The sequence below is a fragment of the Prinia subflava genome, chromosome 6 (assembly GCF_021018805.1).
Source record: "Prinia subflava isolate CZ2003 ecotype Zambia chromosome 6, Cam_Psub_1.2, whole genome shotgun sequence".
NCBI classification, from domain to species: Eukaryota; Metazoa; Chordata; class Aves; order Passeriformes; family Cisticolidae; genus Prinia; species Prinia subflava.
Window position 1 is genome coordinate 23,059,978 of NC_086252.1, and position 17,023 is coordinate 23,077,000.

Genomic DNA, 17,023 nt, shown 5'->3' on the forward strand with positions numbered 1-17,023 from the left:
AATAAATGTAATGTGATACAAAGTATCATCTTATTTGCCAGTTCCCACAATCATAATTTGAGTAATAATCTCACGCTGACACAGTGACAAGGGAGGAGATTGAGCATATCAACTCTGCCAGTAGACCTCCAAAACCAAGGCACACTTTCTGCTGGAAATGCACAGTACAGATGTCAGAGACCCTTTTTTAAAGTGTTACAGAAGAGTACCATTTACCACTTTACAATTTCAAGCAGTTGTCTCAGTGTTAAAGTACTGCTTATATTATTTTGTCATTGTTCCAGAAGCATGCAGAGATCCTAGCAGGAGTCAAAGCCAAACCAACACCCAGAGAAACACATTCCTTGCTATCAACAAACATTCAATGTGCATGTGTCCATACTCCTTTCTTTGTCTTATTTCCCAAACCTGTTTCTAGTATTTCCGTGGGCCTGAATATGAATTTTTGAATATGCATCAGGGCAGAGCCAGAGGCAGCACTACAGAAGTTCCACTGTCACATTTGAGCAAAAAAGGAGGTTGATATTAGAAAAATTATCTGTAATTTCTTTTATTATTTCTGAAAGTTATCTACCACATGCAGTAGAAGAAGTAGAAGAAACAGAGCAGTCTCTAAAATGCTATAATAACATCTAGGTATTTATTGTGAATGGTGACAATTAAGGAGAATCAAATGTAAGGGTTCCTAGCAATAATAAACCCTTCAAGCGCAACAAAAGCCTCAAAACTTTGGAACTCGTGCCAAAGATTCATACAGATGTTGTAAAAGAGATGTAAGAAATATATTTAAACTCAGCTGAGAGAACATTTGATTCCATCTTAAGTTTACTGTGCAATACCATAGTTTCATAATGTGCTGAATGGTTAGGCCACTGCAACTGGAAACAGGAAACCTAGAGCAACCACGGAGAAAAGCCATCTTCCTTTGTGTTCCCTTTTTGCTAAAAGCAAAACATTCTCTGATGTTTAAAAATAATTAAGTCCTCAATATCCATTTAAAAAAAGCAAGGCAGCAAATAAAGTAAGTGTCCATGAAGAAAAGACCATCCAGATGGAGTTAATGCAAAGCTAAATTGAAGTTACTGCTTAAAAACTTCTCCGGCTACAGTTTCTCTTTATCCAAATCACTTGCTGGATGCTTGTCACCTCCCCTTTGCATTTTAGTGACTTTTTCATAGCCATGCGTGGGATCAACTCCATCAAACTAAACTTGTGTATCTGTCAGAAAAGAATAATTTGGCTTTTAGCTGCATTTGTGGTAAAAGTTGCAATTGTCCAACTTTCTTCTTCACTAAACTATCTTTAACCATGTCCAGAGTTGATATTTTAGATGATTAGCAGGCACTTTACTCAAACCAGAGCCATGTTCTAATACAGCAGAAGAGTGTAGGTAGCTCTGAAATCTTTGTCTGCCGGCTGCTTTGTGGGCAGCATCACTTTCTTGGAGAGAGTTCTCTCCCTCAGGAAATAACTGCTCCTGTAACTCTTGTGAGCCTTCACGTGGCCGTTTGGCTTGGTTTGGTTGATTTTTTTTTCTGTAGGGACTTAGGTATTGTAAGCACCCATGCTGCACAGTTAAAGCTGTAATAAATGGTGATCCCTGTTCAGATGTCCCAGTTTCAAAGTCATTGCTGGAGGAAGCAGAGAAAAGCAGAAGTTGCCATCTCCAGAACCTCTTCCTACTCTCATGAGATGCTGTAGGTAGCAAATCTTTTTCCACCATTCCCTTTGTGCTCACTGGCACATGTGGATGCACTCAACTTAGCCAGAAAAACTGGATTACGATCTGTTGAATGTAAAAGGAGGAAGGTTGCTCATGCAAAGTATATGTTTCATGTGGTGAGCACAGAGGTGGGGTGGAGATTTATAGATAGACAGGTGTTGACACTTTCTACAGGCATTTCTATTGTTAAAAACATATGGGCATAAGGGCAAAAAAATTATCTGTTGATAAGCAAAAAAGACTCCTGCTAGAAATACAAGGCTCTTAGTTATGATGTTGGCACCTTGAAAGGCTTTTTGTTTGGAAAGGCAAAGCAGTCTTCTTGGAAGCAAAAGGCTGCTGTGCATTACTGTGAGCTCTGTGGCTGGGCCCTCCTGTATCTGAAATTTTGTATTTGGTTATCTCTACAGGCATAGCTGAAATTTGCTCAGCCATTAGCTGTGCTTTGAAGTGAGCTGTAGGTATTCATGGGGATGTATAATGCTTGTGACTTGCAATACAGAAACTGCTTACTGATTATGCTGTGTAATGGCTGCTGTGCAGCTCACATTAAATGCAGAAGCCTCATTAATAAGGGATAAATCCTGTAAGAACTAGGCTTTGGCATTGTTACAACTTTGATAAGCTTTAATACAAACCTACTTTTTCAATAAGAGAAAACTGTATTAGAGTTCCATAGGTTATCAGATGACATACACCAAATCTCATTTTTTCATGCATGTTCTTTCAAAAACATTGGTTGGTTGGTGGGCTCACCAGGGCAGTCTATTTTGTATCTACTCCTACATTCATGTATAACAGAATTTAAGTATAGGACATGTACAGGAACGCAAAACTGAAACTTGCAGGCACTAATGCAAACTGCAATTCTTCCTATTCTTTAATTTTTGAACCAGGATCAGGGTTTGAGTCTATATTATCAAAGATAATATTTTAGAAACCAATAAACAAAAAAGGAGGTGAAATCAGAAGTGTGTATCTGCAAGCATATGTTACATATGTTAAGATACCTTAGAGAACCTCCCCTCTATTAATACACATATTTGCTGATATATGTGTGGTAAGTAGGATGCTGGTAATTTCAGAATTGCTGGTATGTGTTCATTAAATATGCACTGCACGCTATTAGTTTCAAAGGGAAACTCTACTACTAACCATTCACAAACTGGGACAGTCAGTACATTAATAGTAAGACACATTTGGAAAGACTGATGGGAATGCAGAGTTCACATCTGCTTCTTGTTTTATTTAAAAAGAGATACACCATCCCAGGACATATTTAATTTCAGTTTCAATAGCTTGCTTTTGTATCAGGCTCACCAGTGGGGAATTTGTGCTTCCCATTCTCTGTGTGGAGACCTTAAAACTTTGCTCTTCCTGAAAATGAATTATTTCTGGTAACACAGATTTGATTTTGCTACATCTATAGACTCCTCTCTTCCTGAACTTGCTTTCTGATTTTTCAAATAGCTCCTGCCTTGGTGGCCATGTGTTGCTCTGCAGTTTCCAGCAGGAGGGAACATTTGTTAACTTGCAGGTGTTTGTTTTTGTTCACTGCATTTCCACTCAATTCCCAGCCTAGTATACCCTCAAATCTTGTATCCCCAGGTGTGCACATTCCTACATGATGGGCACACTGGAAGCACATAAAACAGACTGCACTTTGCATTTCCCATCTTTATGTAAATTTAATATTTCTTTCTCTGAACAATGGCTCTTCCAAGTCTAATAAAAATAGATTTTCCTAGGAAAAAAAAAAAAAAAAAAAAAAAAAAAAAAAAAAAAAAAAAGGAGGGAGCTTTTTTTCTTGTGACTTTGCAAATATTTTTTTAAACAGATGGAGCTTGAGCTATACAGCTTGTCCAGGTAAACATTGAATCAGACAGCATGTAGGTATAAACTTGATTTCATTTCACACGGTTTCTATCAGTTTGCCCTTCTTTCTCTTTTCCTCCTTCAGGCCGGCTGGTTCTCGCCATGTGCGTGTTTTTACTTTTGGTTTCCGCAACTTCCTGTAGCCACCCGCAGAATTTTCTCATCAACATTTGCTTCAGGTGCGCGGTGCCGTCCCTGCTCCCCATCCCCGCAAGGACGGGTCTCACAATGGAATTTCAGCAGCCCCTGCCTCGGGGACGGCCCGAGCGCACCGAGGATCGCAGCGTGATGTGCATTAATTGAACCATTTTACTTCAGTGTGTTTGTTAATTTGAGATTATTCTATTTACCTTTTGCCTTTCCTACACTTCTAGCAGTTACGCCTTCCCCTTTTCCCCCATCTGAGCTTCTAAGTTTTTTGTGGAAGGGTTTTTTGTTTTGTTTTAGTGTGGGGTTTTTTTCAGTTTTAACTTTAATGACCACGCGACAATTCGATATGCTTTTCCAGTTTTTCTTCGAGTTTTCCACCTTTTAATTTTTTTTAATTTCCTTTCATTTTTTTCCCCCGTTTACTTTTCCTCTCCTTTCTCTTCCTCCCCGCCTTTTCCCTCCACCTCCACACTCGGTTTTCGCCGGCTCCTCCACGTCCCCCGAGCGCAGCCCCGCTCCCGCGGGCCCGCCCCGCCTCGCCCCAACCTCGGGGCGCGCTCTCCTCCTGGCAACAAGTGACGCGCGCGGCGCGGCCAATGCGGCGGGCGGGCTGGGCACGGCGGGCACGGCAGCGCGCCCGCTCCGCGCAGCCTGCGCGCCGCGGGGACCATGGCGGGCGCCGGGCGCTGCCTGCGCGCCTGCGGCCTCGCCTGGCTCCTGCTGTGCTGCGCGGCCCGCCGGGACCCCGCAGGTGAGCCGGGCGCGCCGCCGGGGGAAGGGGAGGCGGGCGCGGGTGCGCGGCGGGCGCGGAGGGTCCCCTGAGCGCCTGGGCGGGTCGGGGGGCGGCGTGACGGGCCTTCCGCCGCGGCGGCTCCTTGGAGGAGCGCTGCGCGCCGTGGTAAAGTCCAACTGCGTGGAAACAACCTGGGAAACTTTGGAGGAGAAGCGAAGAAGGCAGGGAAAAGCCCCGGACTTCCCTCCCGGACCGTGCGCTTGGCCCGGGGCGTCGCGAACGCCGCCGCTGCCCCGCCGGCCGCGGCTGCCACGTTCGCGGTGCCCGCGGGGCCGCGCCGCGGCCTTTGGCCCGGCAGCTCGGGGACAGGAATGGCCCGGCCCGGCCCAGCAGCTCCCGGCTGCGCGCCCCGCCCGCCTCTTCCCGCCGCGCTGAGCGCAGGGGACACAGGGGGAGGCTCGCCTTATCTGACGGGAAGCAGGTGGAAAAGTTTCACGTTGAGCAAATTCTTGTAAGCCAAAGCCGCTAGCCTATCAGAGCCTCTGGGAAACAAGTTGAGCGGCTCACATAGTTTTTATATCCCACGACAGTAACAGGCTCCACTTGGTAGCTGAAGATGTCACTAAAACTTCATGGCCAGAACGTTGCACTGGAGTAATTATTAATAAATTACTGCACAGAGAGATTTGGTGAGACAACATCAGCAGCTTTTCCAGGGAAATTTTAAAAAGTGACTTTTCCACTTGATGTCAGCATGAGGGTTGTGGAGGTAGAAGTGAAAGAAGACGTGAAAAGAGGCTAAAAGCTTGTTACAAGAAATAGAGAGGAAGAAAGTCATGAGGGAAAAATAAAAAGCAAAAGCAGATACAGTGCTGAAAAAGCACAGGGTTAAAGGATACCACAAAAGCAGGTTTAGTTGTTAAAATGTCTTAGTAGGTTGAAAGGGACAGTTGGTAGAAGTGTGCTACTTTAAAAAATTCCCTGCAGTAGGTGGGTGACTTACAGATTCTTTATGGTGTGATCAGTGAGGTACTATTTAAATACTGTTTGGCACTTGCACAGTGGAAAATTCATGGGTATACTGGGAAGTGGTGGTAAAACTCACTGCATAACATCACTGAATATTTTCCTTCCTGTTCAGCCAAAGCTATTAGTAAGTCATAACAGAAAAACGCAGTAGGAATGTGATTGACAGTGCATTACTATTAAATACAAAATACTACTCAGCAGATTCCTTATTTAAGCAGCAGAATAATAGCCTTGTGTGTCTGGGGCAGCCAAGGTCCATTTCAGCCCGATTAGTGAAAGTTCTCTACTGTGGAGCCATCTTTATTGTGGCGCAGAAATAGTTCTAGGGCATTTTTTTTGTGGTTTGCTGAAAGCTACTGCTGCTTGTTGGAAGTGTTCTTATACTGCCAGAGGTGTTAGCTTACATTAGCAGGGTGATCCATGTACTTTTTAAATGGTATACTATGCTTTATCAACTTTAATTATTCTCTTTAATCACAAACTACGCCAGAACTGAAAATGAAACTCTTCACAACTGAAAATGAAACTAGGATCCCTATATAGTTTAAAGAAAAATTACTCCTAATTGGTTGTGTGCTGTGTTTGGTGGGATACACATTCTATAACTTTTCTCCTCAAAGCAGTGCCAGTTAACTTAGTACTATTGCAGTTGCATCCACAAACTGTTTCAAACGTAAACCTCTAATGCTGTGTATCATATGTGATGAATAGTTTTCAAAAAGTGCTTAGGAAGTGAAGATTAATATTAATTATATTGTATGGTGTCTGTTATGTGTTACTGTGTTTGCAGATAGTCATGAAGACAAGATTCTTTACCCAATAAGCTTGCAAATTAATCAGGGGCTGATACAATCAGTATATGTTAAATATAGAAGAAAAATTCTTATCACTAGAATTGGACTTAGAAGTCTCATTTTGTCTCTCCTCATTTTATAAAGACTTAGAAAGAGCTCTTTTTCTCCAGAAGTTAAGACTCACTAAAGAGCAGGAAGATGCACTGAATGTGGCTTCTATGAAAGAGGTGGTTTAACATATGAACAGCAGTTGTGGTACTTTCCTGAAAGCATTTCTCAGAATATGATTACCCTTTTAAAAATGAGCTTCCTGCGAATATGATACTGAATCATAGCCATATGTTTGTTCTTGTACAGGCAATGATGCTTTTACCATTCGCCATGACAAACAGAACAAGTGCATGCAAGTTAAAAACTCGCTGATAGTCATCGATGACTGCAGGAACACGAGTGAAGCTTTGTGGAAGTGGGTATCCCAGAATCGCCTCTTTCACTTGGGATCCAGGCAGTGCCTGGGACTCGATATATTCACCAAATCAGTGTCTCGCCTCAAAATGGTTGATTGTAACTCAGAATTAATGCTGTGGTGGCGATGTGCTGATGCTTCCATTGTTGGTGCCTCTCAGTACAAAGTGACCATCAAGAATAACTATGTGACTGCAAGCATAAATGCAACAGACCAGTGGAAAAGCAACAATTCCCCCAGTGATATATGTCAGTATCCCTACCATGGTAAGTAGGTTTGCACCATGGAGATTTTTTATTTGTTAAGGGCTTTTTGAGTATATGTGTGCCAATAAGTTCTTAAAATTAGTTATGTGAAAAGATTGATTCATAAAGCAATAGAAGGTTGTGCTGTAAAGAGAAACTTTAAAGATTTTAAGAAATAATAACAGCACAATTGCAGAAGTTGTGTTACTGAGTGACTTTCTTAGCAGTTTTAAATCCCCTCTGCCTCGTATTTCAATGCAAACCTATTTAACTATGAAATACAAACCACCTTCTATCAGAACTGACTTTCTCACCATAATGGGAATTTTCTTAGCAGGGTTTGAGGATGTTTGAGGATGTTTTCTTTGCTGGTAGGCTATACAGTCAAATTCAGAGCGTGCTGCCAGCTCAGAGCCTGCTGGACAGTGAGCTTTGGTCTGGCAGTGTGTGCACTTGCCACGGAAGCCAGTCTTGTCTGAAATCCCATGCTTGCTGGAAGAAGTAGTGAAAATGTGCTTTACCTTTTCTCTCTTCTGTATGTGTTGACTGTTAGGCATCCTTGTTCTGTAGGACACTGCAAAGCACCTGCATTTCAATAGGACGATAAATTATCTGTGACTTACCAGGATGGGGTAGACAAGTTTCTACTGTTTCTCAGAAGAAAAAGTACAGAAAAATATTTCTCAATGTGTTTTTTTTCAGTTCTGGCATTGCTGTATTATATCTGTAACAAGAAGATACAATCTTTTAAGACCACAAGTGTGATTTGCATGCATTTAGGTTAACTGTGTCTGTACAAGCAGTAACACTGATTTGCTGGACTTTCCATGTCTAAGCAAGGGAAGACAATAAAATGTCTTTATTTCACTACTTCTTTTTTTTTTTTCTGCAGAAGTTTATACCAAAGATGGCAACTCTTATGGTAAACCCTGTGAGTTCCCCTTTTTGTATAACAAGGTGTGGCATCACGACTGCATTCGGGGTGAAGCGCCCATGGTTGGGAAATGGTGTGCCACTTCTGAAGATTATTCTCGCGATGGAAAATGGGGAATCTGCTTACAGCCAGGCACGTTGGATTTCTAAACAGACATCCTAAAAGCATTCTGTCAATTCTCTGATGTACTGCTCCACATTCATGTGGCTGTTAAGCTGTGTAAAAGCTTTTCTGTTGCAGCGTTGGCTTACGCTGCAAGTATTTGTGATGACCAGTATAAAAATCAATAGACCCTCAGTATTATATTCAAAACTTTTCTTTTGAAACTTTCATAATGTTTCTGTATCGTAGTTACAAGTACCTTCTGCTTCCTTTAAACAGAGGATGGTTGTCATAATATCTGGGAACATAAACCAGGGTCTGAAAATTGCTACCAGTTTAATACACAGTCTGCCCTTTCTTGGAAAGAAGCTTATATTTCATGTCAAAGGCAAGGAGGAGATTTACTTAGCATCCAAAATGCTTCTGAATTAAGTTACATACAAGGTAGGTGTAATTATTCACATGTGAATATTGGGAAATCTTCATAAAGTGGAGGCAGCACTTTCATTTCTGTCCTAAATCTCTGGGTTAAAAGTTGATTGTACTTTAAATATTTTGGCTTTCACTTGTGTAGCAAAACTAAGGTGCTAATCTCATTTTAGGGAGTTATTTAAATGTATCTATATGATTTCATGATAGCAGCTAGATGTTGTTCATATTGTTAATGAGAAATGTCCCCAAAATCTTAAATACAGGCCAGAGTGGCAGCTGGTGTTTTAGCAGAATGTTACTATTGTTATGATATGTCCTCCCTGATGTTCAGTCTTGACTTGGAGAAATTATCCAAGTGCCTTTGGGAGTATAAAACCAAAAGAGAAACATCTGAAGACGTTGGAAGGGAAGGCTTGTGTGGATTAATTCCTCCTCAGTTCAAGAGAGTTTGCATGTCCAATTATAGTAGCAATCTTTCTTTCCTGAAATGCATGCCATTTCAGAATGCATTTTTAATTTAAAGGAGACCAATAAAGGACAAGCATTTTATACTAATTGTTTTCTTTAAAAAAAAATATCTCTAGACCAGGATGACATTGCTGAGATCTTCTGGATTGGCTTAAATCAACTGGATGTTTCTGGTGGTTGGCAGTGGTCAGATCACAAACCTTTGAATTTTCTCAACTGGCATCCAGGTACTAGTATTTCTGGTGGTATGAACAATATTCTCAGCAGTAACTAGTATTATTTTTTTCCCATCTCATTCCATTTTCAGAAGCAACTTTTCCTCCTAGCCAGAGAATCTTTCTGTTCTCATTTTATATTTACAGCTGATTAGGTTAATAAATCTCTAAAAAGGTAAAACTCAAATAGTATTTTTGAAGTCCATCTTAGTAAAGTATCCACAGCTTTCCTAACTGATAAATTTCTTCTCCCACTGACAGAATGACACCAATTTCCCTCAAATATTCTGATTGTTTGTGTTCAGGCAAGGACTGGTGTTAGTTAGAAACTTAACTTGGGTTTTTAAACTTCAAGGTTGCCTAAATTTGTTTCAAGGTGAAGACAAAAGAAGTATAGAACCTTTGAGAAACCTTTTTTTAATAACTCCAAACGTGCTAATTAGGATTAGTGAGAGTATTTGGAATTTTCAGGATGAATATGTGATGTTCTCACAAATATTTCGTGAATCCACTTGTATATGAGAATCCCAGAGCAATAGTCTTCAGGAATACTGAAGCTAGTGTTGTTCTGTCATTCAAGCTGAATTTGGTCTTTTTAAGTGGAATTCTCTTTTTTCCCCTGGTTTTTAGAATAATGCTGCAACTAGAATTCTGTGAAAAGTTGAGAAGTGGTTTCTGTTACTTCTTTGATAGTTTTGCTAAGAAATTTCTGTGGGATTTTCCAGATGTGCTGTGTCTTTTGGAAAGATTAATAACTTTGCTGCTTGTACTATTGACTGCACCTTCTTCTGGACCTGTGACAGCTTTGTAGGCCTGTAATGCAGAGCTAGAGGCCAGACTGTTGTGAGGTACAGTGGCATCATTTAGTCTGCAGTCATGGCAGACATAGTCACGTCTGCTCCTCTTGTGAAAGTACTTACTGGTGCCTTACAGGAATTTTGATACCTGCAAGTTGAGCCCATTACTTTTTCTTTCACTTTACCCCTCTGAAAAGACCCTGGCCAGTCCCACTGTTCTCTTTCTTGGAGAACTGAGATCTGCCCTGAGCCTTTTTTCTGTGAGCCTGAATGAACCCAGTACAGGGAGAGCTGAGGTACTCTGTGTAGGTCACAGCTTGGGTTTGCACTGAGGCTCAAAGGAAAAGTCAAAAAGTTCAATTAGAAAGGGGCTCCAAGGGAAACTGAAACCTGCAAAAAAGAGTTATTCTGTGTGCTGTTCTAAATCTGGGGCCTTGTCTAAGGTTTCTGTTAAGGTAAAGATTATGGTTAGCATTGAGAGAAAGTGCAGCACTGTGTTTAGAGTGAGGGTGGAATGGGATTGCCAAAGGAAACTGAGGGCTGCAAAAATGGCTCTCCCCTGAGATATTTCTGGTCTGGGAAAGTGCTCAGCCAAGGGTTTCTTGTATTGTAAATAGAACATGCCTCTTGGTTCTATGATTAAACATTGGAAAAGAAGTCAAGATTCCTTGATTCTGAAACTTTCTCTCTTAGAAAAAACATTCTGTGGGACCTGTGCTAGGACAGCTGCCCTCAGTTGATGCAAATGATGTTCTTTGAATACAAGGTGCCATACTATCCAAAGCATGTTATTCTTGTATTGAAAACCAGTGAAAAGAAGCAGTCACTGCCTTACTGTTTGATAACTTGAGCTGTTAAGTTTTCATTTGTTCCTGTCCATAGATATGCAGACTTTATCCCCACTGGATGGGATGAGTTGTGTGGCGATGAACGCTGCTTCAGGTCAGTGGCAGAGTTACCACTGTGGGACACAGCTTCCATATGCGTGCAAGAAGTCACTCAATAAAGTTTCAAGCATTCCAGGTAGGACAGTTTGCGTTTTTGAGTTTTGTATGTTAATATTGGTATAATGTTCACTTACAGAGTCTTTCTTTTCCCTCCCAAGCCTTTTCAGGCATCTCTGCCAAAACATTTTCACAACAGCTTTGGGTTTTTTAGCAGAGCAGAAGCAAACTCTGTTTCTTCAGTGTCAAGATGATGCATCACAAACAGTTTTCATTTTTTGCAGCTTTCTCATTCACACATAAAGCATTTTGCAGTAGTCCTGCCCTTTTCATCACATTTTCCTTCATGGCTTGTGCGTTCTTTCATGTATTACTGTAAGTCTGGAACTGGCAGTTGTATCCCAAACCTTTCCACCTTTGCTTTAAGCCTGTTTCTCTCACTCTTGGTGTGTATTGACATATAATGGGACTTACCTGGGTCTTGGATCAAACTCTGTTGAATTCAAATAGAAGTAGTCAAATAACTTTACTGTCCTCTTAAACCAGGCTAAGCAGTGAAAATCAGAGTGCAAGAGTTGGTGGTTTGCTCAGAGTGTAATCTTTACTGGACCCATAACAGCTCTTACAAGATAATAATTCCTTTATCCTGACCTACACACACACACACAGAGCCTTCAGTGTTTACAGTGTCCAGCTGTGCCACATAAATGCTTCCATGATCTTGGACGTTTATCTACACCTGAGTGCCCAACCCTTCCCATGTCGATGACCTCTTCTTCCCTGTGTGCTGTGGCCTTACTCAGTTCCCAGGGCTCCAGTTTGCAGGGCTCTCCTGCAAAGACTTTTACTAGAAGGTGATTGTGCTTGAATGACAGGGAGGACTAGAGGATAAGGGGTGTGGGGTGTCTCAGGCTGAGGCATGTTCTCTTCAGCTCCCCCTGGAGAGGTGTGTGCATTTGAAGAAGAAAGAGTAATCAGTTTAAATTTAACTGAACTGTTTCAAATTTTGCAGTGATGCTCTGAAAGCTAGTTGCCAGTTAACAATTCTTGTGTGTTCTCTGGCTCCTCAGTGGGGTATGTAGAGTTATTACCAGTGTTTATATAGTGTTAGTCATTAAAAAACAAAATTCCTGTGGTTGGAGTATTTTTGTAGTGTGTTTTGAACCAAAAAGGCTATTAGTATATACCTTTTTAGCATCCATTAAAAGTAGTTAGAATTCTTTAATATCTTGAGAAGAAAAAAATATATAAAACTAAGCATTTGTTGAGTTGTGTGCTTCTTTCCTGCGCACAACTTCTTGATTTGTCTTCAGTTGCTTTAGAAATCTTGCTTACAATTACTTTTGAACCTTTCACTTACACTAAGACCAGCTTAATGTAATGCAGTTCGGCTTCTTACTTTAACTCCCACTAACTTCTTTCTCCTTCTACCTCCTTCATGGCCCCAAAATATTATGAGTTCTCCTAATGCTGCATTGAAGTCTATTTGTTTGACTAAGTTGTGACCCTTTCGTACATGAGCCCTAAAGAGATGTGAACACATTCTAATTGCTACCTTCTGACTATTTTCAAGGTACTGCTGACTTTAAAGCCAGCCTCTTGGACTAGGCAATGTGAAACAAAAGCCACAAAAGCCTCTAATTCCATTTCTCTTCAATATTAGAGTTTTGGAGACACTTGGATACTCGCTGTGATCCGGACTGGCTCCCCCACGAGGGCTTTTGCTACATGCTGATAAACAACCCGGCACCTTGGAGTGTAGCAGATGAGTTGTGCAAAGCAAATAACAGTAACCTCATCAGCATTCACTCATTAGCAGATGTTGAACTGGTTGTTACAGAGCTTCATAATGGTGAGTTGGAGTAGTTGTAAAGGTCGAGCACCCAGGGCTGCACACCATAAGTTACAAACTGCTTTCCAAGGTCTAGCATATAGTTGTCATAACCTCTGGCTTTAAGTGTGAGTGTTAATGCTGAGCTTGTACACAGGCTAGTGTTGAATGTTGCTGTGCAGATCCAGTTCCCCTGTGTTAGGACTTGTTCTGGTTCAGTCTATTAATTTATTTATTTACTGGGCTAACCTATTTCTAGTTTTTTAATACTTTATGCTTAATTTGCTTGTTCAAAGAGAATAGTAGATAGTTGGGTCAGTATTTTGACTGCTGAGTCACTGATAGTGTTTGATGTTATGTCTTTGCATATACACTAAATTTGGTTGAGGGTTTTTTTGCTTTGTGTTGATTATTCCTGTTTGTTCCTTCTCTGTGAAACTTACAATCATGAATATAAGTTAGGAAACAAGATAACAAAGGTGTGTTATGATTGTGTCAAATACCTTTTCTCACCATAAGAAAACTAATATTTCTGTACTGCTGCACAGTATGGTAAAAATTTAATTTTGCTGATAACACATTGCTTTCCTATTAGTTTGAATATTATATTGAAACTACAATGTTGTCCTAATTTTAAATTACAGACGTTGAAGAGGAAATATGGTTGGGTCTCAAGAATGACGGTGTGCCAACCCTGTTCAAATGGTCAGATCGCTCGCCTGTGGTTTTTACTTACTGGGATCAGAATGAACCAAAAGTTCCCTTTAACAGCACTCCTAATTGTGTGTCATATTCAGGCAAGGTAGGAATACTGTGTTGAGTTTGGTTGTTGGTTTGTATTTTTTCATCATAGTAGAGGCAACATTGGTGTGTGTGAAAGTCAAGGAGGGGGATAAACAGGTAGCTGATCTTATTTCTTTAGTAATCTTTAAAATATATTTTTCTACAAGCAAAATTCTTAAAATTATTCAGCTAGAACTCTATAGCTGTGTACTGCAAAGAATGGAAGAAATTACTCTTAGCTCTGAGACTGCCACATTGTTGGCCAGACAGTTGGCCTTTTCCCTCTATATTTTGGGTTACTGTATTCTTGCATGTCTCTGGCAGAAAGGTGGGGAGGAATGGAAATCTGTGTTCAGTAATTTTGCAGACCCATTTGGGTCACCCAGTCTGAGGGTGTAATGTTCTAAAAAGGGTGTTGGTGAAGGAAGGAGGTCAGGCTGTATCCCATCCTGCAGATTCATTAGGAAAGTGGAGCATCCATTTGACTGCTTTGTCATCAGCCTGGCACTGGAGCTGGTGCTCAGCTCCTCTGAGCTGTCTCTGAGCTACTCCCACATTAAGCTGAGCACACCTCCTGCACCCATTCCCTTCCTGATCTAAGAGAGTTGGCACCACCCTGGCCTTTTCTTTCCTTTTTGGGTGTGATCCAGAATCCTCCCATCTCCATGTGGCAGCTTTCTCTCGCCCTTCCAAACGTGTACCTGTGCATATAATCCAGGGCATCCCACCCAATATCTATACTAGAGGCATTTTGCCTTTCTCACCAATGGAAACAGCCCCTACAAACACAGAAATTGAAAGATTGTTAGAATTTAAAATACTTTTTTTTTCCTTTCATTCTCACAGCTGGGACAGTGGAAGGTCAAATCCTGTGAGGAAAAATTGAAATATGTTTGCAAGAAAAAAGGAGAGATTTTGAATGAAACAAAATCAGATGGAAGTTGTTCATTGGAGGAGGTAATAGGAGGCCTCTATTTCTTTTACTGTCATTTGGCTCAGAAACCTGCTTGAAATCACTTTCTTCTTCTACTTCCATTTCTTTCTTGTCTGTTCAGTAAAGTCTGTGAAATATTTTTTCTGAAAAAGGACATTTATATTGCATAAACCAAATTTCACATTCTCCTAAGCAGGTTTGGGATGTATTATCAGTCTGTTTAGTGATGAAAACTTCGACCCAAGAGAGTTTGTGTTTTATTTATGTATTTAAAAGAAGTTGATTTAATTAGAAATGTTATTGATAGCACCATTTTTTCTGTTGTTTTTGCTCAAATTATGTTTTAAAATTTAGGATAAGCACTTTGCAATATAAGATATGCAGAGATTTTTAACTTTTTTAACTGGGATTAGGTTTGTTACACTTCACTGGCTCTCATTTTTGTTCTATGACTTGAATAATGGTGGGGGCTTTTTTTTTTTTTAATAATAATAATATGGCATCTTACAGCTTAAATAAAGCTTTTGTCTTTTGAAGTACCCTGGGTTGGTATTGCTAGCTACTTCAGAGTTGTCTGGTTCCATTTTGTGGGGCATATTGCTTGCAGCAGGAAAGATGTTTACCCCTTGTCTTTCTTTCTACGTGACCTTTTTAGTCTGTTTTTTCAGAGACTTCCAGTATGTAGAGTTACAGCTTTCTGTGCTGTTCAGACACCAGTGGCATGGCTAGGCTAGAAAAGAGTTAACACATTAATGCTCCTTGAAATTTCAGTGTAATTATGGGGAGAAATGTTTGAATAATAGAGAAATTTTATAAGTTCACACATTTTCAGTGTCAAATATTTTTCTCAGAAGTAAAGAGACACTGGTGTATGCCTTCCTAGTACCCTTGTGTTTGAATCCTGGCGTTGGTGGAACAGCATGAAAACTCCCATTGTTTTGAGTAGGACTGGGCTGTTGCCCTCGTGTTTCTCTCTGTAAATGCACATAGTGGTCAGAAGACTCTGCCCAGGCGAGCTAAAACAGTGGTGTATTTTATTCCTGTGGCTGCATTATTTTTTACAACCGAGAATCTGAGAGTTGATGATAGTGGACCTTGTGTGTGACACAGTGCATTTCTTTCTTGTACGTGCTGTGCCAGCTTGTGGGCACCAGCCAGTGTTGGCAACGATTTATTTTCCCCTGTAGGTAATGCCTAAATTAGGTTCTTCTGTATAAATGTGGTTTTTGTTCACTAACCAGGGATGGGAGAGACATGGAAACTACTGTTACAGGATTGATAAAGTGGAAGTTTCATTTGGGGCCCAGTGTAATCTTACAGTGATGAACAGGTAAAGCACATTTGTAATTTATGAGTAGGTTTAACATCACAATCCTGGAGACAAAATCAGAGATTTAAACTGCTGTATGATAACTAATGATTTATAAAGAAAAAATTGAGAGAGAATTGCTTTTGCAAAACTAGAAACCCATGTTTAACATCACAATCCTGGAGACAAAATCAGAGATTTAAACTGCTGTATGATAACTAATGATTTATAAAGAAAAAATTGAGAGAAAATTGCTTTTGCAAAACTAGAAAGCTGTGTTTTCCACAGTGTGACAATGGTAAACCTACAATGGGAAACCTTCTTGAAAGTATGAGAATTCCCAGCCTGCTGACCCCATGTTGAGTATGGGACTGCCTGGATGACTTGAACTGACTCATGTAATATCCCTGGGTTTTAAATTGTCTCAGCTGTTTGGTATCTTTCAAATATTGACTCCGATTAATCTGTGAATTTTCAGATTTGAACAAGAATTTATTAACAGTCTAATTAGAAAACACACCAAAGTTGAAGAGAAGTACTTCTGGACCGGTTTGCAGGATATTAGCCAGTCAGGAATATATTCCTGGGGTACAGTGAATGGGGAAACACCTGAAGCTGTGACATACACTAACTGGAATTCCATGCAACCAGGTAAATTTAAAAAATAAAAAACACATAAAAATGCATAAAAATACTGTCCTTTTACATTAAGCAAGAATTGGAGTACCATGCTACAGAACTCCAAGCATGCAATAAAGTAATAATTTGCAATTATGTCAGGTTGTTTTGGTTTTTTTAAACCAGCCAATGGTTTTAAATGTGGTTTTGCTTGCTTTAATTTTAGAGTTTTCAGGAGGATGTGTTGCCATGTCCAGTGGATATTCTCTTGGAAAGTGGGAAACTAAGGACTGTAAAACCACTAAAGCATTTTCTATCTGCAAAAAATATATTGGGAAGCCCAAGGAGCCAGAAGTACTCCCAAAGCCAACTGATCCCTGTCCCCCAGGGTGGCACAATGGATCCGGCCTCGCCTGCTACAAGGTAAAATGTTATTCCTGTTTGATGTTAATTGCTCATTACTGCCTTGGAGGAAGTGAGTGATCAGCCATTTTGTGGGCAGAGTGGCTCTGGAGGGCATTGTAAAGGTGCTCCTCACCAGGAGAAGGGATTGGTGTCGATTCAGATTGGCTGCCTGCAGATACTGTCCTGCACCATCCTCTGTATTCCTGGAAGTGCACTGTGCCTCTTTCTGTGGGCAG

At 40.6% G+C, this 17,023-nt stretch overlaps 1 protein-coding gene across 1 annotated transcript in view; it reads left to right on the forward strand.

Annotated features, from left to right (window-relative positions):
* The first annotated feature begins 3,217 nt into the window (after window positions 1-3,217).
* The window catches only part of LY75 (lymphocyte antigen 75), a 46,208-nt gene continuing 32,402 nt past the window's right edge, over window positions 3,218-17,023 (forward strand). Inside the window, exons 1-12 of the mRNA XM_063400669.1 lie at window positions 3,218-4,499; window positions 6,662-7,036; window positions 7,908-8,081; window positions 8,331-8,495; window positions 9,068-9,178; window positions 10,846-10,986; window positions 12,571-12,759; window positions 13,383-13,540; window positions 14,368-14,478; window positions 15,697-15,785; window positions 16,243-16,415; window positions 16,609-16,805. Coding sequence (XP_063256739.1) covers window positions 4,418-4,499; window positions 6,662-7,036; window positions 7,908-8,081; window positions 8,331-8,495; window positions 9,068-9,178; window positions 10,846-10,986; window positions 12,571-12,759; window positions 13,383-13,540; window positions 14,368-14,478; window positions 15,697-15,785; window positions 16,243-16,415; window positions 16,609-16,805 — 1,965 coding nt within the window. The 5' untranslated portion in view covers window positions 3,218-4,417. The remainder of the gene's footprint in view (window positions 4,500-6,661; window positions 7,037-7,907; window positions 8,082-8,330; window positions 8,496-9,067; window positions 9,179-10,845; window positions 10,987-12,570; window positions 12,760-13,382; window positions 13,541-14,367; window positions 14,479-15,696; window positions 15,786-16,242; window positions 16,416-16,608; window positions 16,806-17,023) is intronic.